Raw genomic sequence first — 24106 nt, 5'->3', positions numbered from 1 at the left:
TTATTAAAAAATTGTGGATTTCAATGCTGTGTTTGCTCCAGTGTCATTTGTTTTTCTTGTAGAGAAGTGGAGATGTCAGGCAGAATTCAAATTTGGTAGCAGGCAGTTGCTAATATGAATGCAATAACAGGCCACAGCAAGACATATCAGGTGCGCCATAGGGCCATTGACACAATTTCATCTGCACATAGGACTGCAAAAGCAGTGGCAAGTGACTAGACTGGTAGCTTGGGGGAGGGGAGTGCTACAAAGTCACCACTAACAGCAAATGAAAAGTTCCTGCCCACTGTCAGGAATCCAGACAGCTCCCAGGAAAGTGCAGAACAGCATGTCCTTGTCATTGGTGCTGCTGTTTCAGGGACATGTATGTCCCATAAGGAGCTTCCAGGTAAGCTTACGTATCTCAATTGTTACACACACTTGTATAGTAAAACACTGACAGCAATACCAAAGTTCTGTTTAAAAAATAAAATTGTTTGCGGGGAGTTGTAGATTGCTACAGTTAACACATTCTGATCGATTACACATGGGCTTAGGTTAGATATGTCATCCAAGTTCTTGTTAAAAGTATTGTTAATGGACATATAAAGGGCAAAAAAGTTTTAACCCCCTCTAATACTGATACTTGTTATGATGTTATTCTTAACTTTTGTTTAACTTCTTCCAGGACTATCATCCATGGGAAGCATAGCATCAACTGCCCTTGTTAAGCCAAGTATCTTTTTGGTCAGGAGTGATGAGCAGTTCAAAGAAATATATTATTGTATCCATATGTGTAATGTGGGTGTCAGGACTATTGCGTGTTACTGCTGTACTGTCTGCAGTAGTAGCACCACTGTTAGTTTGTTAGCATACATTTGACCTAATGTAGCTACGGATTTCTTTCCTGTGTTTGTTGCTTATTATCATAGATGATCCTGACAGCTGAACTGTAGAACTCTTAACACCTAATGTCAGAGTATTAGCAGAGTCTGATGATGATGGTGGGCAAACAGAACCACAGTCAACGAGTACAGGGGTTGAATCTGACATGGAGGTTGACATTCAGCCACCCCCTATAATTCCATTTGACACAGCCAGTAGGCCTAAGTCAACTCATTCCAGTGAGCCCTCAGATATTGGACAGGTGGAGAGTGAAACACTATCAGGAAAGTGTGGTTACTGCAACTTCATTGCTTTTTGACTCTGGCCACAGCCGAAGTGTGGGCAAAGCACCATGCAGGAGGGTTGCTAGGAGTGCTCAGAGGAGCCCTACTGTCAAACTTCCATCTGATCCAGTTGTGTCTTCCCGTGCCAATCAACATATGTTTATGGAGGCACACGCATGTTCCTATAGGTCCTCCAGAGAAATGTTTAGGGTTGTAGATGTTACACAGGCTGACATGTGTGATTGCCTCCATGTGCCGTCGATTCAATGGATCGGATGAATGAGACATTGGAATGGGCAATGTCTGTGATGGAACGTCTGCTGGGAGGGTGATGGCATCCTCGTGGGCATAGGTCAGCCACATCCTCTGCTGTCAGCCAATGGGGCCAGGCCAGATTAGGCTCCCATAGTGGCACTACTTCCACTGCTCCATCAGTGGTTGAGGTGTCCACACCCAGACATGGCAGGCCACGGGGTCATGGTGCTGGGCATCCCCATGAGGGGAGCTGGTCCAGCTGTTATCAGTCATGCTCATTTATATCCAACCATGGGTATGGAATTTCCAGTGCAACTCCAGGCAGAGCTAATTCACGGGGTCGGGTACAACAATGATGAACTGCCACCCCTACCATTCATGGCTCACAGCTGTTCAACATACCAAGACGTAGAGCTAGCACAAAGCTTAGCTGTGTTTATGCAGACACTCGCACACCAATTTCACCTGGAGGACCCATACAGACAGACACACACAGTTCAGCCATGAAACTTAAAGCTCATTTTTGTCCCAGTGGTCATTTGTTACTTTATCCAAATGTCTGCCTGCTTCCCTTTCTTACTCACACACACTCACTGACCTTTTTTGTCAGCATAGCCCCCCCCCCCATGCAAGTGAGCATAACTGTGCCATATATCCTTGTTTTATATATATTGGACCCAGGGATACATAACATTTGTGTCAACATTTGTGCTCAGGGTGCATAGCTGACTTGGTCCTTACTACATCTGTGTTTGTGTTGTTGTTTTGCTAACTGTACCTTTGACATAGTTTGGCTTAGAAAGTCAGACACTTGCTAGAAATATACATTTTATTTTGTATCAGTACTGTTAATGAACTTGTAAAGGTTGTGAAGTCAAACTGAAATGCTTCTCATTACTTTCTAACTTCTCTCTCTACTGATTTTCCAGTTCAAAAGTATGGTACTAAAATGGAGGACATTCACAGACCATTGGTACTTTTCAGAAGTATGACTGTGTGAATCTTTGATGCCTGAGGCTTACTACTTGATACAGGACATATACAGTCACACATGTCTCTGCCGTCACATGTTAATGTAATTTCTGTACAAATCATCCGCCTTTTACTTGCTTATATTACCAAGTAATAAGATACAATGATATTTATTCATATTATTAAGCAATACACTCCAGGTTCAACACTTAAACTTGTAAATCCAGCAGTTACAGAAGTGTTAGTTCAGGACTGACTCTGTCTGATGCTAGCAGTAGCCATTACATGGATAAGTAAGGTTGTGATCATTGCCTAGCATCAATGTGACTATATGTATATGCATAGGATGGCGGTTTTAGCCCCTTAGGTGGTGAATGAGTGTGCTATACATTGCCTCTTAGCCAGTGCAATGGCATATTGAACACACCTGCATTTGACTTCACACACAGCAGCTACTGGTTGCCCCTGACTTCTCATCTGCTTGTGTCAGTGGTGACCTTGCTATTGGTCTTGTTCCAGGGCATAACCTGCAACCCCAGTAAATGACCCTGTGAGATATCCCCCCCTAGTGAACATTTGATACAGATGGGAGGTATGCCAGATATGCAAGTAATGGTAAGTTCCTGGGTTGCCAGCACACACATTCAGGATGACTCCCTTGGCATTACACATGACTAAGCAGTTAACAGAGCTTTTCTGCTCCCCAAGTGGTGCCTTAATTTTAAGTGTGTACAATATATGGCACCCAGTACTTCAGAGTAGTGTGCTACAGGACAGAACTCCTGCACATTTGTGGCCTTGTCCTCAGGAGTAAGGGAAAATATAAGTGGTCACTGCCATTTGCTTCCTGCATGCTGATGCCTGTGACACCCCCAGCATGTCCCCTGTTGAGGTCTAAAAAGGTTCCTATAGCTAAAATTCTAACTGCTACACATACCTTTGTCTCAACTGGTATGGATTTCCCTCCATTTGCCCTAGGTCTGAGTTGAGGACGACAGAGGTTGCAGAGTTCCTATAGTGCGTCTCTATCCACCTTGTAGTACTCTTAATTTCCACATCATGCAGAATGTGGCAAGTCAAACTGGGTCTGAAAACTCTTCTCCTTCTTGGCAGTGGTCTATTAGCAGCAGTAGCATAAACTTCAGCCTCATGCACATGAATTAAAGCAACAGCAGCCCCTAACATTGTGTGTGTGTGAAGACTGCTTTCCATGGCTGTATTCCAATAGGTTTAGAACTGCACAGGAAAAACCAGCACAGAGTCTACACGCTTGCTTTACAGCTTGTTGAATCTCCATCTTGGGATTGGATGTTTAGTACACAATTTAGCTGCTTATGTTGTAATTAGTATGCCATGGTGTCTACCTGGTTTGCATGGCTCTACACACAGTGTAGAGCCACTTCCTGAATCCAATCCAAAACAGTGCGCATCGCACAGCGATATGCACACAGTGTAATCAGATAGTGTAGGGTTTATTGAATATGGCTGTCTATCTTCCTGCACACTTGCACTATAGTAACACTTCACTCAACTCAACACTTGGTCCCAACACCTTTACACATCTGCTGCTTACATCTCACAAACATACATTAACATCTTTTGCTAATACTGTAAATAGCATCATCTGTACTGGCGGTCTATTTTGTACTCCTTTTTTACCATATTATTTACCTGTGTTCATTACATCTCACTGTATACTTGGCATCCCGTATTATTCAGTGTTCTGTTTTTCATTGGGTGGCCATGGTGGTGCAGCGGTTAGCATTGCCGCCTCACAGCAAGAGGTTCTCCGGTTCGATTCTCAGCTGGGGTGCCTTCAGTGTGGAGTCTGCATGTCCTCCCTGTGGTCGCGTGGGTTTCCTCCGGGTGCTCCGGTTTCCTCCCACATCCCAAAGACATGCAGTAGGTGGATTGGACACTCTAAATTGGCCCTAGGTGTGAGTGTGTGCGTGTATGAGCCTTCTGTGGAAGGCTGGGTGCCGGGCTGGCAACTCGACACTGTAAAACTCAACTGCCAATCATGAGCGGACAGATGATCCGCTGTGGCGACCCCTAACCGGGAAAAGCCGAAAGAAGAAGAAGAAGTGTTCTGTTTTTCATTGTGCAGAAGTTTCTTTGTGGGTGACCCAACTCTGTTTCTTGTTCCTGCCAGTTAAGCCAAGTAACAGCCAAGCAGCTTTAGGCTTCATTTCCTGCTTCTGTATACACACACAGTCTCAGTCTCAGAGAGGACCCGCAGGCTGTGGATACTTGCTGTTAGGTCCAGTCACATCTAATGAGCCCTGTGACTGGGGTGAATTTCCTATAGTGCTAATGAGGAGCTTTGTTTGATATAGATAAGTAGTTTGTTCCAGAGCATGGGAAGTCTCTGGGACAGGAATATATCCCTCCAGCATGTTCTGTTTATTGTGGTGACAAGGTTTAGGTCGCTACAGTGTGTAGCTCGGAGGGATTGGGATTTCTTTAAGTGGAGCATGTCTAACTGCTCTGAGTTTGACATAGCTTTGTATGTTAGGCAGAGATCGCCTCAGAGTAGTAATATGGCACAGTGGTAAAGCTGTTTGCCTCCTATGCCTAAGGTCGAAGGTTTGATTCTCAACTCTGCTAAGAGGTCATTGATTAAAGAGATATGCGACAGAGTAAAGCTGGAGTTTTTTGAGACTGTCTGAGTAGGGCATCTGTTTGAGGCTGGTAATCTTCTTTGTGAGGTACTTCTACAGCCTTTCCAGTTGTTGTAGATGTCTTGTGATGTACATACCAAAAGAGGCGCTGTATTCTATAATGGGTCTAATGAGTGACGAGTAGAGGGGAACAATGACCTCTTTTTTCCTGAATGAGAAACCTTTTTTGATGAAGTGTGCCACATAGGATTTCCCGACTACTGTAGCAAATGTGATTATCAAAGGAGAGGCTACTGTCCACCTGTGTCCCAAGGTCTCTTATCACACTTTCAGTGTTAAGTAGACTACCGCTTATGTGGTAGTTCATGGGTACAGAGTTTTTACCAAAAGGGATGACAATGCACTTTTTGGCATTGAGCTTGAGGCCATGGATTTGACACCAGGCATCTGTGTCAGTGAGGTCCTTTTGTAGGAGTTTTGATTAAGGCTCCTAGTTTGCAGTCATCTGTGAACTTTGTTAGCCAAAGACCTTCTGTGTTAGCCTATACTTCAGAGTAGTAGATACCAAACAGGAAAGGACCCAGGACTGAACCCTGTGGTACTCCACTCGTCACTGGTCTGAATTCGGATTTGGAGTCTGCTACTTTCACAGTGTGGGTTCTGTCAGTGAGCCAGTTGGCAACCCATCCTGTGACATAGGGATTTATACCTAGTTTAGTGAGTTTATCTATAATTCCAGAGTGGGGGGTGGTGTTGAAAGCCTTGGCGAGATCTAGATAGGCTGTGTGAACCACCTTACCCTCATCTACTGCTTTGGTGACCACTTCAAAGAAGTCTATCAGGTTTAGGAGACATGATCTGCCTTTTACAAACCCAAACTGGGTGGGGTCCTGAGTTTGGAGATTACCAATGTCATTGTTTATAAGTTCCATGCCGATATGTTCCATAGCCTTGCAGACCATGCTCGTCAGGCTAATGGGGCAGTAGTTTCCGGGGTCAGTGGTGGCTCCCCCTTTGTGGACTGGGATAACAGTCGCTGTGCGCCATTCAGTGGGCACAAAGCCTGAGGTGAGGCTATGATTGAACATGGTACTTAGGTGGGGTGCCAGTTCGTTCTGTAGTTCATGTAGAACGCAGCCTGGGATGTTGTCAGGTCCCATGGATGCTGTGTTCTTGGCTTTGGAGAGTGTGGTTTTTACCTGTGCGGCCGTGATTACAGGAGCTTTGCATTATTTTGGTATAGAAATGGGGCCTTTAGGGGGTAAAGGGGGTGAGAGGGGGTAAAGTTAGCACTGAACCCATCTGCCAGGATGTTGGCAATATCAGTTGGCTCTGTATATTTAGTGCCATTGTGCTGTAACTCAGAGCAAATCTGAGTGTCGCCATTGAGATTCTTGACATAGCTATATAATGCTTTGTGGTTGTCTTTAGAATCAATGGCGACTGTTTTCGTAACTAGCTTTGGAGGATTTTATGAGGGATCTCTTACTAAGGCTGACCAGGGAGTTCCTCCAATCATGGGATTTTACTCTTTTTTGCAACAGTTTCTTTTTTCTGTTGTAGAGTTTGTTTATGGCAGGGGACCACCAGATTGGCTTCCTTTTTTTTTGGAGAATAGCATTGGTTCTGTTAGGGATTGCACGATCCATGCACTTGTGTAAGTGCTTATAAAGTGCATTTGTGTAGGATTCAGCAGTTGTACCTCTATTGTCCGTCTGCATGGGTTTCGTGAAGTCTGCTACTTCTGTCTTAAAAAGTGTGAAGTTGGCTTTGGAGGCATTTTTTAAAGTGGTTTCCCTAATGGGGGGTGGGGGCGGGATGTGGATGTCTAGGGTGATTAGCTTGTGGTCAGATCTGACTGAGGAATTGACCTCTGGTGTGGAACACTGGTTGCCCATGTTGGTAATGGGTCTAGGAGATTGCTGCCCCTGGTGGGGGTGTGGATAAGTAGATCCAAGGCATTAGAGTTTATGAATTCCAGAAAACATTGAGCAAGAGAGTTGGTACATGAGTAGTCTTCCCAGTTAATGGTGGGGTTGCTGAAATTGCCCATTGGGGTGTTAGGTTGTATCCTAATATTTTCCAGTGTATCAAGAAATGAGGAGTGGGAATCCTGGGGCATGGTGGGGGAATTGCAGCAAGCTACAATTTGGGTTGCTGTCTTGTCCAGAGTTAGTTGCACTTGGATAATCTTGGATGCATTATGCTGAGCAACTAACCTGGAGGTGTGGATATCCTTAATGAATATGGACACGCCTCTGCCTTTAGTGTTTCGGTCCTGGTTAGGTGGCCAAAAGGTGTGGTATGAATTATAGCCTGGTAATGCAGGGGTGCACTCAGGAGCCTTAAACCAGGTCTCTGTCACTGCACAGATGTCGATGTTCTCCATTTTAAGGAGTGCCTCAAGTGAGTGCATTTTGAGGTTTAGACTTCTAGCACTGAGTAGCATTACCCTCAGATTTTGCTTGCACCTGTTACGGTGGTGAATTTGTCATTTGAACCTTGCCTAAAAAAGGCACTGTAGGGGTATCCCAATTCAAATCAACACTGACAATCCACCAGTAATTTACATGGAATACAGCAGCTGTTAAATAATTAAAAAGTGTCAGTAAATCTTTTAAAAAAAAAAAACACATGCAGTTAAACATAGTAATGGCACTACAGCACTGTAAAAAAACAAACAAACAGTAATGGCTTGCATACCAAGAAGGATCAAAAGCAGGAAAATATTAACACTAATGCACTCAAAAACATTACAAGGTCCACTGACATTTAGTTAGGCAAAAAGAGACATTTTCCAAAACTTTTAAATATCCTAGTGAAACTTTCTGAACAGTGTGAAAAAGCAGTCTAAAGTTGTGCTGAAGACTAAGTAAATGTCCTAGTCAGACTCAAATGTAAAAAGTAAAGTCACTATTCCCTTTAGCTGATTATCTTAGATAGCAGTGAAGTATAGGCTTGTGACAGTTTTCAGGGATCATCCCAGCTTCCTTACCACCACAGCATCACCAGCCTCAAAACAGAGGCCTGAAGTCCAACAATAAGACACTGAAGACATAGGCCCCCATGGTTCTTATCACTTTAATTGCATAAGTATATACAAAGCTGCAAGGGAACAGCTGCCGTCAGCTGCTGTCTACTCATTTCACTAAGGTCATTATTAAAATCTCCCATAAGACGACGAGGAAAGACTGAAGGTATACAAGCTTGAATATCTTCTTGCTAGATCTACACAAGTAACTATCTGCTGCTAATAAATATTTATTACTCAATGACAGTCACAATGCCACCCACCCAACCCACAAAGTCTTTTGAGACCAAATGTTTGCAACCCAAAAGGTTCAGTACTCTGAAAACTGAAGGGCAACTCAGCACAGTTCCACAGTATAAATTAATAAAGTCCTGACAACAAAGCATACAATGCAAAAACAAGCCTCAAACAGGTATGGGAGGGTAGGAGTAAGTTGACACTGGCTCACACAATCTCGGAGGGAAAGGTGGTTTGATGAATACATCATGGTCAGAGATGTGCTTGGCTTCACCAATCCAGTGATGGTCACCTGTTATGCACAAATATCAAAGTGCACGTACTAAGCTAAGAAAGAGATTTTGAATCCCCAGAGGTGATGTGTGCAGCACACATCAGCTACCAGGAGAAGTTTGGTCCAGTAGATACACCACAGCGAGACTGATTTGGCTAGGAGGGCAGGAGCAGAGATGCTCTCTGGCCTATGGACAATCTGAGTCTAGCCTCTGAGGGGAGGCCAGATTCAAGCCACTGGGACAAGAGAGCTCTCCCCATCCCTGTAATACAGCTGAAGCAGTAAGTTGGGGCAGGGCACAAGCACCGTACACACTTGCCAGGATGATGGCTCCCTTCCTTTGGCGCTTGTCCCAGATGGAGTGGATGGCTTCAATGCCCTCCTCTGTTTTGGGACCAAGTGGGCTCAAGACCCATGGGGAATGTTAATGTTCATCAGGCAGGGAGATAAAGAATATTTAAAAAAAACAAATTACATATATATTATTGACACTTGTTGACCGAGAAAGTCCACTGGGCTTGAGACCCATTTTCAGTGGAGGCCTGGGGGAGAAAAGCTTCAAGTTACATGAAAATCATAACATAAATTTATAAAGAAACAAACTTATAATTATAAACCAAGGGAACTAATACAAAAGACTATCTAAACAGCAAATATATATCTACACAAAGACACACACAAACATATATATATATATATATATATACATATACATACACACATATACACACACACACACACACACACAGATTTGAATACTCAGAAAAGTCGTACCACCACCATATGCACCTAAACCAAGCATCAACCTTTACAGATTTTAGGTGGATAGTCTAAAAACTATAAACATGACAGTTACTAGCTTTCTCCAGGAAGAAAACACTACCACCTACTCCAAGTTTTCATGCCATTCGTATTAATGGAGCCCAGATGCCAAATTACTACTCAAAACGATCTTGATGATGATCTTTTCTACAGTGACCTTTTCTAAAAGGTATACTTTTTCCTAGTGCTGTTCCCAGAAGATACAGGTTTTTATTCTTCCAGACCATAAAGATGTCCATCACCAAAACTACAAAGGAGATATTTAGCAAAACAAGTAAAATGATTACAACTGTCCATCTCAACTTTCTGATATCACCTGACCAAATGTCAAGGTTGCCTGATAAGTTTATTTTGTTAGCCAGGAAGGTGTGCTGGTCCAAGGACCCTTTTCAGCCACGAACCAGATCAGACGCACACAAAAAAAATTTCAAAGTAAAGGCAGATGGAAAAACACATTGGGAAGAGAGATGTTATTAAACAGATAAAATGAAAAAGCAAAAATACTACATATACTACATTATAATCAAACTGCAAATGAAGGTAAATAAATATTATCACATCAACAAGTTTCAAAACGGCAACTGACAAATAATTCAGTAGCAAATTTCAAGGAAGCATGAAGTACAATTAAAAGGCAGTGCTTTTTTTGATCAGAACTAACATTATTACCTGTAAAACAATAACACGTACATGTGTGCTCAGTTTGTTTCAAAAACTAAACTGTCTTGTAAATGTCTGCACTGCACTTTGTTCGTTTAACATCTGCACTGTGCCATATTCTAAGATAAAAATTGAAATTGTATTGCGGCTCTCTAAAGGAACCAGGGCCTCAACTGAAACAAACAGTTCAACAACAGCATCAAAAACGGACAATATTTTTTTAATGGCAGAGTACATATTTCTACATTCCTCGAATCCCCAAAAAACATACAATGTGAACTTGAACATCTGGCCTTCGCATGACCTGCTGACCCACACCAAAAGTACGACAGACTAACCAGCTTAAAATGCCTGTATTACTCCCTGCATAAAGCACATTGGGAGGGTGCTGTACACCTATACTTGCAGAATGTAAACAGACCCATGAATTCTTAGCTGCAGATCAGACTCTTTATTCATCCAGCACTTTGTTGGTGGTCATTTATAATAAATTATTTTTGAAGCCACACCGACATACCTAAGCAACACACTCCATATAAAACTGCAAGGTCACAAAACATTCCTGTAGGTCAGAGATAAATTAATCACCCCCCCCCCCAAAAAAAAAAATAACTCTCATACAATTTTATTTTCCTTAACCATACAAAATAAAAACCAAAATTAATCTCAGAGGGCTAAAAATTCAAAAAATGTTGCTGTAAGCCAGGTCAACAGACAGATAAATGGGTGCCTTTATGTCAGTAGGAGAACAAAAAAAAATAAAAAAAGTTTCTTGAATGCTAAGTACCGATCTAGACAATACATTCCAGTCCCCTCTACTAAAAATATGCCAAATTAAATCTCTGCCAAAGCAAGTCTAAAGTCACAGGTTAGTTGCATATGAAGGGGAACCTAACGCTAGCTGCTTTGGAGAACCTGTAGATGCTTCAAGACCAGGTTCCCAAACCTCAAGGAACCCTTTTCAGACTGTGGCATACAGCAAGTAAAATGCAAAAGATTACTCTGCAGAAGCCCCACAGACACTGGTACCTGGACCAGCCAAGGATTTCAACAGCAGGAAATCCTGAGTTAGGACTGCAACAGTGAAACACAAAACACCTATTAAAATTTGGTCATACAAACTCACTCTTCCCCAATGGAAATGTACAGTGACAATTTTCCCGGTGTGCTCATCAAAGTACCTCCAATCAGGATGACCAGCACATTGTACTCCTCTGAAAATAGGTACTGTCTAGCAAGCCTAAATTCAGTCAACAAGCAAAGCAACACCAGAGGCCCCTTCCTTTGCTCAGTCCTTCTTGAAGATGTAGCACTGTAGCAGGCTATCTTACTGCTCTGAATACCTAGCTTCTGACATATTTCAGTGACTATAACAAAATTGGGCATACAGGGTTAACAGTGTATGAAGGTGGTATATTCCGATGGAGCATTCTATTATTATGCATGAATGGTGATCCTATTTGGCAGGCTACACCTGGTCACTGAGGTTAACAAACATACTTGTTAGCAAACACAAACCAGGGTTAAAAAGGCTCTTTCCAAACAATGAAAATAATACAAGCAATTGCCATCTTCAACTTGCCAGTATACCCGTACTTTGTCTAAAACACTTTATGGATCTCTTGCTGATGCAAGCAACTTTTGCCAACTAGCATATGTATTACACCGAAGACTTCAATGTACCCATATATCAACAAGAGTGAGGGTGGTGAAGTGACATTTCACCTTACAGAATTTAGAGACACAGAAGTACACTGCGCAATGCAATCACAAGCCTTAAAATAGGTAGAATCTCCTTGCTAGGTACTGTTAGTGCACAGCACTGGAAGAAACAGTAGGGTGATTTGTCAAAAGAGAACTATCACAGAGATTCCGGATACGAGTGACAATAACCATGGAGTCGTACAAACACAGTAATGTTAAACAAAACTAATAAATTATGAACATGAAATAACCACATCTAACAAGAGATCCAACCACCACAATCTACCTGAACTAAACCCTGGTCAACTGCAGTTTTCAAGGAGCCTTTCTAAAACATTCAGTTACTCTTGTTAATCAGTACTCCATTACTACAACTCTTATCCAGTATATATTTTTGCATACCTGGATTCTGTTTACGAAATATGGGATGCTTCTCTCTGAAGAAGTGTGAGTAGGCAGACACGGGTCGTTTGGGATGGTTAAGTACTTTTGAGTCATTTGAACACCACCGCAACACTGAACTTGTGCCAATAAATCTAAAAAAAAAAACATACATAAAAATGTCATAATGCATTTACAGTAAGCATACTTGTTGGTATTTCTATTACACAAACTATTAAATAACCTTAGCAAACAACATTTAGCAGAAAAAAAATCAGTGATCAAACATGTAAAACTTCTTGGAATGTGTATTATGGATTCACACCACTGTAAAGTGTCAGTCTTATTAAACAATTCAGAAAGTAAATGTATTTCCAAGTTAATCTGTGCTTCTAACTAAAAAGCCCTGTTTATTAAGCTTCCCCCCTTTTGTTGCACATTCTAAGACACTGTCTTCCCTTAAATACCAAGTTTATATGGTAAAATTCTAATCTTATGGACATTTTAAACAGATGAATAGGAACACAGGTGCCCAGTAGGAAGGTAGCTGGAATAAAGAAGCTGAACCACAACAAAGTAAAATCATCTTTTTTAATACAAAATGGTGAGCGCTTTCGCAATGGTAACCACTGCTTCATCAGACAGTTCATTCAAACAGCAACAGCACTTAAATACTTTAATTCATTACTAAAAAAACCAATCCTACCACTCAAAGTTAATTCAGCACTCAACAATCAATTAATTACTATGGTTACATTTTGCCCTTTGTTAATTGCTGAAGTCAGAAAAACTCTGTTTAACAACCACATGCACAAAATGTAGACAAGAACATCTGGATAAATATAAATAAAATACATAAAACTTCATGATACACATATTTGTGCAGATGTTCTACCCAAGTTTAGCTCACTTCTGTTTGAAGTTAAAAGATGTTGAGACAGATTTAAAAAAGACTGTGATTAACAGAGCTTTATAAACAAGTGTTCTTTGCTTCACTGATAGGTCCAAACTAATAAAGTTAAATATGCCCCGGAAACCAATTACTAAACCAAAACATAAAACAAATCCTTTCCAAACTTAAGATGAATGAATGAGGAGTACTGCATTCTTCTCTGTTGCCAATGAGAAAGTATCTGCATTTACTAAATTAGGTCTATTTTCACTGTAGGTCATGCAAAAAAGCTACAGAGGTGAAACATACTGCAGGACGTACACACAGAAAAGCTCATGTATACCATAAGGAAATGTAAGGCCAACTACAAAGTTAGTGAAAAGGCAATCCTAAGTCTGCCTTCACCTACATTAGGAAGCTTAGACATAGACAACGGCACTTCCTTCCCTGGTCCCAAGAACATCGCTAACATTGTTTTAGACAAATTCTCTTCCAATGTCATACCTCCTCCACTTTGCCAAAACACTCCCTTTCTTCCCTCCTCTCCCAAAACCACTCCTAACCAAGTCTTTTCAACATTTTCCAAAATTAAAAATACCAGTTCCACGAGTCCTAACAGTATCACTAGATGCCTGCTGAGAAGAGCCACCCCACTTAATAAACCTTCTCCATCAGCTCTACAACCTAAATCTCTCCATCTTGGTTACAACCTCAAGGTGTTTAGAACAGATGATATGGTGCCCCTACATATAGGTGGTCCATCCATGGACACCTAGAAATTACAGTGTTCTTAACTCATTAACTCCAAGTACCTTCTCATGGTGCCTTTGTGCTTAACACCGTGCGCACCATGAGAAGATACTAAATGCAAGCTGTTACCCCCGAGTGCCTTCCACAAGCGTAATAAACTCTATTGCAGACTAGTAGCCGAGTTTAATGTAAAACACGGTGAAATCGTAACTGAACTTGTAATTTATCTTATTCAGTTACGACTCGGCATGTTTTTACATTACTGTAATATAAAACTTTTACTACAAAATCCACTTCTAAAGTAGCTGATAAAGCAAGTGGTGGCAGCCAATCAGATTCCTGCAATCCAAGCCACAACTTGCGTCACACCTCTACCCCCAAAATTATGTTCTTTTGTTTTCCCCTAATAAATACAGGGTCCAGCACCAGGTACATCCTTTCTTTCTGCAAATATTTTGAGATTTTACCTGCTACTGGACCCCTCTATTTTATTTGGGGACTCTGCACAGATCGCACGAGCTACAAGTAGTTTCAAGTTCAGCTTTTCCAACAAGGTAAATATGTGCTTTTTTCACTATGAGTTCAATTTGCAGTTAATAACTAGGTGAATGCAATGTTTTGTTTTTTTTTTTTAATTACATTGCTGAAGCTGTATTCTGCATTTAGCATGACACACTGTCTGTCGAAGGCTGGGACTGATAGTTCTACCTCTGCAAATACAGCAACAGCAGCAGGCACGCTCTCTGATCTATAGCAAGGGATTAGGTGAAGAGATTTAGAAGCACTAACACTGATCAGCATATCCTCCATTGGCACACCAGTTTTTATGCTCGCTTTTCTTGGTGCTGTTGAACCTTTTGTTGCTGATAAGAGGAAAGTTGTGAGGCAAAAATCATTTCCAGTTTCCTTTCCTTTCCGAATAGTGTTTTTTTTTTTTTTTTTTTTACATAAAAAATGCACAAGTAGCATAGGTAAAATACAAAGGCTTTTTGGAAGCACCAGAAGCTTGTTACATATAGTTCAGCCCTTTGCTGTCTTCAGTAGGAGTGCCTTTCTGTTTGTCCATTCCGTCTGGGCTGTTGGATTAACTGTAAAATGAGACAGTTATGTTCTTGTTTATCACTTGCTAGTAATTGGAGGGTACAGATCTTTATTATTATTGTTGGTTTGTTATAGGAGCTTATGCTATGCCTTTATAGGAATATAGATCTCAAACAATACCCAAATCAGTTCTTGTCATGCTGTGGGGTTCAGAAAGGTTTAGATAAAATCACCGCAGTCTAGGGTTGCCACCTTTTCAAATGGCCAAAGTGGGACATTTTTGGTACAAACATCAGATTTTACAGGCCAACACATACCCACGGTCAGTACAAAGGAGAGAACTTAACTTTTTTGCCTAAATAAAAGCTTATTCTTGAAGCATTTTAGTTGCTTATTCTGTTTCTTATAACATTTAGGTATTTTAGATACAAAATAACTGTTTTATGCAACTATTACATAAAATATAGGAAATAATTTTGTCCTAAAATCTCAGGACATTTGCTATTTTTACAATTTTTTGTCAGGACACAACTGCCCAAAGAGGGACTGTCCCTCACAAAGTGGGACAGGTGGTAACCCTACCGCAGTCTGTTTCAGGTATAGTGTGGTAGGTACGTACGATCTGAGACAGCTGCAATAGTGTTTTTACTATCTGTCATAGCTAAAAGTAAGAGATTCTGAGCTTTTTAATGGAGTATGTAATCTTTGATGTCTTGAATAATACATTGGGGTGTTTATAAAGGTAAGAAACGTTCTTTTCTTGAAATAGTGGCGTAGTGAGCTTAGTGTTTCCAGTATCGGGATCGTTCTGAATAAAATTAGTGTATCTGTTGATTGTGGCTGTAAGTTCAGAGTTATGGAGACAGGCTGTCTTTGAACAATAAAAATAGGGTTGATTATCACTGCTACACTGATGTTATGAAATTACAAAAGCCATTCTTTTTTATGCAAGCACGTGGTCTGTATGTGAATCAGACTATGTATTTTTTGTGCATGCTTTTCAGATTTGGTCCCATTTTTGGGTAGTTATTTAGTAGGAGATTGTTGGGGGAGTTGTGTTGCAACGTTTTGCAATTCTTCCTAATCCAGTAATGGAATTGCCTTTTCGTGTGTAATCAATGTGTATATGTATGTGATCCCAGATTATGTGGGTACTGTTATTTTTTTCCTTTTAGCTTGACAAATTATTTAAGGGTGAAATATTTTCTTTGTTTTTTTTTTTTCTTTTAATCTATTATTTCCACTGTATTTGCTTATTTTAAACCGTAATGCAAATGAAAGTGACGTATCTTGCTTGAGTGTATGCCACTGACCATCTTTCACGTTTAAAGCTGATCATCAAACTTGGAGCTGTGCATGTGCATGTGCATCTTCTGTGTGTCGGTAGTCCAATATATGTTTTAGTTATAGCCATCAGAATATTAAGCTGTAGAGCTGTGTTATAATTTTTTAATTAAGTTTAGTATTTTTATATAGTTCGTATTGTACTGCAACAGAGAAAACCATGTTCATCCCTATACCACCTACTGTCAGTGATTTCCATCATTTGCCTTTACAATCGATGAGAGGGGAGAGAGACTGATAAATGAGTACAACTGTTTTCACTAATATATCACAGTGTCTGTGTAAACATTTTCCAAATGTATAGTGCATGTTTAATAGGGAACTCTTGTACAAGTCGAGCAGCTTACTAGTTTAGTGTTAATTTTTATGATAGTAATAATTTCACAGTTTAAAAACAACTACCGATTTATTTACAGAGTTTCGCCATCAGTGCTTGCTAAGCAACGGTGCTTTCTTCCCATAACCCACTTCCTGGATGTACTGCTGCCACAAGTATGTGGCTTGTGGCTTTATACTGTGTCAGTGGAAAAAAGAAGTTATGGTCTTACCATAATGTTCCATGTTTGTTGTCCTTTATCTCGCCTTCCTTCTTTCTGGTTGGGTTCAGAGCCAATCTCTGCTCCAACTCGGCCACTTCTAAAGCTCGAAGAGCCCTTACTGGCTCGAGGCTAGCCCCTTATCCTAGTATGCTTAGCGGTAACTACCCAGATCTTGTTTGTGACAACTAACCACTAGATAGGAGAACTATAAATTACCAAATAAAGGAGGTAAGCAAATAATACTGCTTCCTTGTACCACAAAACAGAACAACAATGGTGGCAAGGACTACAGCAACAGCTGAAAAGCAAAGGAAACTCAGCCAAAACAGCCCAAAACGGGAATTCTCTCAATCATCCAGGATGGGGGAGGGACGCAAGAAGGAAGGCGAGATAAAGGACAACAAACAAGGAACGTTATGGTAAGAACATAACTTCTTTATGTTATGTTATGTTATGTTATGTTATGTTATGTTATGTTGTCCATCTTGCCTTCCTTCTTTCTGGTTGGGACAGCGTCCCCAGCACCTAAATCCTGGGTGGCTCACTGAAAAAGAGACTTCACAACCGTGGAACCAAAGGATGCCCTGTTCCGAGAGGCCATGTCCACTTTGTAATGCATAATAAAGGTATGGGGAATAGCCCATGTTGCTGCCGCACAAACAGTATCTAATGGAAGCTTAGCTTGAAAAGCTATGGAGGTAGCCAAGGACCTAGTAAAATGTCCCCTTACCTTTCCCAGGTCAGACACATTCCGAGACTCATAAGCATAAGTAATAGTATTGGACAGCCATTTTTACAAAGTCACTTTGGAATCTGGAGAGCCTTGCTTAGCCTGTGTGAAGGATACAAACAGCTGATCTGATTTTCTGATGTCCTTGGTTCTTTGAAGATAAAATGGTAACTGCCTGTGGACATCTAATTGATGTAACTTATACTCTGCCTTGTTGCCACAATTTGGAAAGAAAACAGGAAGTTCAATTGACTGATTCAAATTATATTCTGAACAGACTTTTGGTAAAAAGGAAGGATTAGTTCAAAGAGATACTCTATCCTTGTGAAAGATCATATGAGGTGGGCGGATGGAAAGGGCCTGTAACTCGGAAACCCGCCTAGCTGATATAACAGCAATCAGGAAGTGGGCCTTCTGTGATAAGAACTTCAGAGGACAAGAAGCGGCTGGTTCAAAGGGAGGGAGGATCAGAGCCACTAGTACTAAATTGAAATCCTAAGGATGGAGAGGTTCCCGGATAGGAGGCCTTAATAGGGTAGCACCTTTAAAAAAGGCCCTACATAGCTTGTGGGACATAACGTTAGAACCTAGAAGGCCCACATGAAAATAAAAATAACAGCCAGTTGAACTCGAATCGTAGCAGCCACTGTCCTTTCTCAAAGGTTACTGTCATGAAATCCAAAATTTTTGAAACTGGGGCTGTAAAGGGATCAATGTCATTTTGCTCGGCCCAGAAAGAGAACCTCTTCCATTTGCTAGCGCAAAGTTTCCCAGTTGTTGGTTTATGAGAAAAGACTAAAATATGTTGAACCATAGGCGAGACATAAGGGAGCTTGGCTAGGACTGGAAGTGGAAAAACCAAGCTGTCAGCTTGAGAGTTTGAATGGAGGGATGAAGAGCACCCGAGTGATGTGTCAGGAGATCTGGAACCAGGTCCAGTATTCCAAGGCTCCTCTTACAGGTAATGTGAAAGGAACGGGAACCATATCTGACAAGGCCAGTACGGGGCAATAAGGATCAGCTTGTGACTCAGCAACTTTGCTTTCTGAAGAACTTTTGAAATTAAAGGAAAGGGGGGGGAAGGCGTAAAGAATCCCGGGGGGCCAATCATGGATAAGTGCATCTCTGGGCGACTGTCCCGGTGGGGGAACTAGGGCAAAGTACTTGCTGCATTTGTTGTTTAGGTGTGAGGCAAAAAGATCACAGTATGGCTGGCCCCCATCAGCGGAAGATCATATCCGCCACATATTGTTTCAGAGACCACTTGTGGAGCATGAGAATTGCCCTGCTGAGCTCGTCCGCTATCATAGGTTCATAGGATGGTACTAGGCTATCGGCCCTAGGGCCTATGCAAGCCTAGCCATAACAATTCCCTGGATATTTCTTCCCACAATATTTACTTCTCCAGGCCCCTGTCTAGCAGGGCGACTGACATGATCCCCGGGGTGAATTTCCCATCTCCCATCCAATCATCAAGGTTCCTTTTAAGAGGTCCAAAGAGGCGTTCTGCTTGGTATGTATGGGCAGTCTATTCCAGAGTATGGGGAGTCTCTGGGTCAGGAAACTATCCCTCCAGCATGTTTTGTTCATTGTGATGACAAGGTATAGATGCCTGGAGCGTGTGGCTCTGAGGGATTGGGATTTCTTTAAGTAGAGCATGTCCGACATGGCCTTGTATGTTAAGCAGAGATCGCCTCTGAGTAGACGATATGCCACAGAGTATAGCTGGAGTGTTTTTAGATGGTCAGTATATGGCATCTGCTTTAGGCCTGTGATTCTTTTCGTGAGGTATTTCTGTGGCCTTTCAAGCTGTTGCAGATGTCTTGTGAGGTACATACCAAACGGGGCATTATACTCTATAATGGGTCTAATGAGGGATGAGTACAGTGGGACAATGATCTCTTTTTTTCTGGATGAAAAGCTCTTAGTGATGAGGTGTGCCACATAGAAGGATTTCCTGACTGTTGTGGCAATGTGGTTATCGAAAGTGAGACCACTGTCCACCTGTGTCCCTAAGTCTCTCATCACACTTTCGATGTTTAGTGTCCTGCCACCTATGTGGTAATTCATGGGTACATGTTTTTTCTAAAGGGGATAACTATACATTTCTTGGCATTAAGCTTGAGCCCATGGCTCTGGCACCAGGCATCTGTTTCTGTAAGGCCCTTTTGTAGAATATCCACATCATTTGGGGATTCAATAATGGCTCTCAGTTTGCAGTCATCTGCAAACTTTGTTAGCCAGAGTCCCTTAGTGTTGGCCTGTACTTCAGAGAAGTAGATGCCAAACAAGAGTAGTCCCAGGACTGAACCCTGAGGTACTCCACTTGTCACTTGTCTGGAGCTGGATTTCGAGTCGGCTACTTTTACTGTCTGGGTTCTGTCAGTAAGCCAGTTAGCAACCCATCGAGTGACGTAGGGATTTATGCCCAGCTTAGTAAGTTTATCTATGATTCCAAACTGGGGGATGGTGTCAAAGGCCTTGGTGAGGTCCAGATATCACACTGGACTTTCCCGGGATGTGCACTGCAACCAGAAAACGCTGAGAGGAAATTGCCCATTGCCATACTCGAAGGGCCTCCGAACACAAGGGGTAAGATTTGCTTCCACCCTGTTTAGTGATGTACCACACCACTGACATGTTGTCCGTCTGAATTGCAATACAACCATAAGGAAGAGAGTCGTGAAGTGCTTGCAACGCTAATAACACCACTCACATCTCCAGGACATTGATGTGCAAATGGTACTCATGAGTTTGTCAAGTTCCTTGGACTGTCTGTCCCAGATAATGCCCCCCCCCAACCTATCTTGGAATCATCCATGGTCACTGTGGCTACCGGATGAGGGGCTACAAAGGGTCTGCCCAGAGTGACTAGGGGAGAGTGGAGCCACCACTGTAGATCTTTCTTGCAAGTATCTGTGATTAAGATCATGTGTGACATTGGTAGATCCTGATATGACCATTGAGTGAAAAGGAGCCATTGCAAAATCCTCATATGGTAATGAGCTAAAGGGACTAGAGTAATGGCACCCGCCATCAAGCTCAAGACCTTTAGGACTAACTGTGCCTGAACCTTTGACTTTGACAAGAGGAGAGAGACCCGACATCGAATGGCAAGCACCCTTTCCTGTGGGAGCTTGGCTATCATGTCTCTTGTATTTAGTTGAGCGCCCATGAAAGCAATACACTGACAGGGCAACAAGGCCTAATTTTCTTAGTTTACTGTGATTCCTATATGTGCACAAGTGTGAATCGTGTGGTTCCTGGCCCTTAAAGATGATGCTTGGTGGTGGCAGTGAGGAGCCAGTCGTCTAGATAAGGAAAAACCTGGAATCCCAAACGTCTCAGTTGAGCCGTAACTACTGCCATGCATTTGGTGAACACCCTGGGGGCTGTAATGAGACCAAAGGGCAGAGCTCTGAAAGTACAGTTGTGTACACTTACCATAAATGTAGATGTTAGAGTGTATTCACTGTTGCAGTTATTACATTTGGGTTATCTGCTTGCAGGTAGCACTCAGTCAGCCTGATTCAAAGTCTTGGGTCCTGCATCAGTTGCTGTCTCATCTTCTATAACCGTCAGGGGTATAAAGCATGCAGTCAATGCCATTACATCAGTTTTTCTTGCCCCAGAAGTCAGGTGCCCCCATAATAACAAGCAATTATATACAAGGTTACACCTCCAACAAAAAAGCAAATACACCAGAAAGCTTTAAAGCATAGTAAGCAAGAATAGAGGTATAGTCAATAGAAGTCAGGGGGCTGGAGGGAGGGTAACCAGGACTGCAACAGTGAATACACTTGAATATCTACATTTATGGTAAGTGTACATAACTGTACTATGTTCTTCATGTTTCACTGTTGCAGTCATTACATTTGGGTAAATTCCCAAAGCTAAGGAAGGGAGGAGGCAGTTAGATAGCATTAGGACCAGCTATAAGGCCCTGCAAGACTGCAGTGGCAAAACCAGCTATGGATTTAGAAAAAATTGGTAAGTGGTAATGCTTGGTGAAGGTATGTACCAAACTCCAGGTAGCAGTTTCTAGGATGTCTCTGGTAGGGACACCCCTGAGAAAGGCTGTAGAGGTAGATGCAGCCCTGGTTGAATGTGGTCTTATCCTATCCCCTGTGGTGTAGGTTTTCCATGATGTTTACAGCAGAAATGAATGCAATGCCCTATCCTCTTAGAAATGGTTTGCTTCGAAATGGCTTTCCCCTCTGCCCCTGCAGCAAATGCAACCAGCAGCTGTTCAGATTTCCTGAGAGGCTTAGTCCTGTCCAAGTAAAATCTAAGTTGTTTGTGTACGTCCAAGGAGTGCAGTATTAATTCCCCTTTATTTCTGTGGATTAGAAAAGAAGGTTGGCAAATGAATGGACTGATTAAGGGCCACACTGGATACCACCTTGGGCATAAAGGAGGGATTGGTCCTGAGGGACACCCTGTCCGCATGAAAGATGATGAAAGGCTCCACTGGCATGAGGGCCTGTAATTCAGATGCCCTTTCTTGCTGAAGTAATGGCTAGGAGGAAGGCTGTTTTCCAAGAAAGCAATTTCAATTCTGCATTTGCAGCTGGCTCAAAGGGAGATAAAGCGAGCTTTTCCAATACAAAGTTAAGGTCCCAGGATGGAGTAGGGGCTCTCCTGGGTGGTCTTAAGTTTTGGCCCCTCTAAGGAATTGCTTCAGCAGTAGATGAGAGAAGAGGGGTGGCTCTGTATTATAATGAGCTGAGATGGCAGAGGCATGAATTTTGATGGAAGAAAAGGAAAGGCCCTTGTGAAGCATCTCAGTTAAGTATTGAAGAATGAACGGTAAATTGGGCACTGTTGTGTACATGCCCTGTGTTTGGTTCCAGGAACAGAATCTTTTCCACTTTTCAGCATAGGATTTTCTAGTACTAGGCCTCCTTGCCTCCAGAATGACATCCATCACTTGCTTACTCAGTGATGGTAAAGGAGAGGTCATGTAATTAGCCAGGCTGCAAGGTTCAGGGTTTGAAGCTATAGGTGCAGAATCCATCCCTCCTGCTGGCACAGCAGGGCAGGGGCCTGAGGCAGGTGTCATGGTTCCAGAAGTGACACTCTGCGCAAGAGAGGGTACCAGTGTTGGCGTGGCCAGTCTGGTGCAATAAGTATTGTCCTTGGTTTGTCCTGTTTGATCTTTAGTAGCACTTTGGAAAGGAGAGGCAGAGGGGGAAAGGCATAAACTGGTAGGTTTTTCCAGCTGAAGGACAGGACATCCACTTTCCGAGCTTGTCTGTGGGGAGTCCTTGTGCAGAATTTGTCCAACTGGTAGTTCTGAGGGGAGGCAAACAGGTCCATCTCTGGGCTCCCCCATTTGATTCTCAAAATGTTGAATATATTTGGTTCCAGCTTCCAGTCGTGTGGGTCCATGAGATTTCTGCTTAGGTCATCTGCCAATGTATTTAGCTTGCCTGGCAGGAATTGAGCTTGTAGGTGCACATGGTAGCTCAAGGCTGTGTTCCACAGAGCCATGGCTAGTCTGCAGAGGGGGTATGAATGGGTTCCCCCCTGCTTGTTTATGTACCACATAACAGTGGTGTTGTCCGTCTCTACCAATAATTGCCCTGGAAGAATGTGGTCCTTGAAGGCTGTCAGAGCATTCTGTACAGCTAACATTTCTTTTTGACTGATATGCAGGTGCATTTGACTCTGGTTCCATTTGCCCTGAATGCACTGCCCTGCCAAGTAAGCCCCCCATGCATAGTCTGATGCGTCTGTTGTTAAAGTTTGGGCGGCAGGGGGTAGAGTGAATGGTAGTCCCTTGTTGTGGTGGCAGGCCTCTGCCCACCAAAGGAACTCTGTCTTTAGACAAGGTATGACAGGAATCATTGATTCTAGGTCCTGAGAATGTTGGCACCATAAGCTTTTTAGATAACATTGCCATTTCCTCATATGCAGTCTTGCACATGGAATTAGTAGAATGCAAGAGGCCATGAACCCCAGGGCTTGCAGTATTTTCCTTGCAGATAGCTGGGTCTTTGTGGTCAGTAAATTGAAGCAGTCTGTCAAATGAACTTGTTTCTCTGGCGTGAGGTATGCCATCTGGGAAGTTGTATTCAAGCCTGCTCCCAGGAATACAATTTGTTGGCAGGGTACTAGATGTGATTTCTTTTCATTTACGGTGTACCCCAGAGAAGTTAGTAATTTCTTTACAAATGCCAGATTTAAAAGTATGTCCTGGCTTTCTGCCTAAATTAGACAATTGTCCAGGTATGGGTATATTTGAATATTTCTTTGCCTGCAAAATGCAATGACTGGAGCTAGGCACTTTGTGAATATCCTGGGCACAGTAGATAAGCCAAAGGGCAGTGCAGAGAACTGATAGTGCATGTAGCCTGCTCTGAAGGGTAGGTATCTTCTGCAAGATTCCCTTATTGGGATGTGCAGGTAAGGCTTCCTTTAAATCCAGTGTTGCCAACCAGGCATTTTTGCCTAGCACAGAAAGCAGCTGATGAAGTGTTAGCATTTTGAATTTTGGGACTACAAAAAAGTGTTTAGGATAGACAGATCCAGGATAGGACGATAGGAATTGTCTTTTCTGGGTACCAGGAAAAGCCTTGAGTAGAAACCTTGACCCCATTCTTCTTCTGGGACAGGTTGGATAGCCCTAATGCTTAGACAAGACAGAACTTGCTTTTGAGCCTCTGCCCACTGATTTGTGGGTAGGTCTGGCCAACCGTTTGG

General features: G+C 42.3%; 1 protein-coding gene across 1 annotated transcript in view; it reads right to left on the bottom strand.

The window, feature by feature from the left end:
* The window catches only part of LOC122789203, a 1548683-nt gene that overhangs the window by 534446 nt on the left and 990131 nt on the right, over positions 1-24106 (bottom strand). Inside the window, exon 8 of the mRNA XM_044056474.1 lies at positions 12127-12260. Within this exon, the coding sequence (XP_043912409.1) occupies positions 12127-12260 (134 nt within the window). The remainder of the gene's footprint in view (positions 1-12126; positions 12261-24106) is intronic.

This window comes from Protopterus annectens, chromosome 14.part0, assembly GCF_019279795.1.
Source record: "Protopterus annectens isolate FY-2018-M chromosome 14.part0, PAN1.0, whole genome shotgun sequence".
Classification (NCBI taxonomy): Eukaryota; Metazoa; Chordata; order Ceratodontiformes; family Protopteridae; genus Protopterus; species Protopterus annectens.
This window is presented reverse-complemented; position numbering and strand designations above follow the sequence as displayed.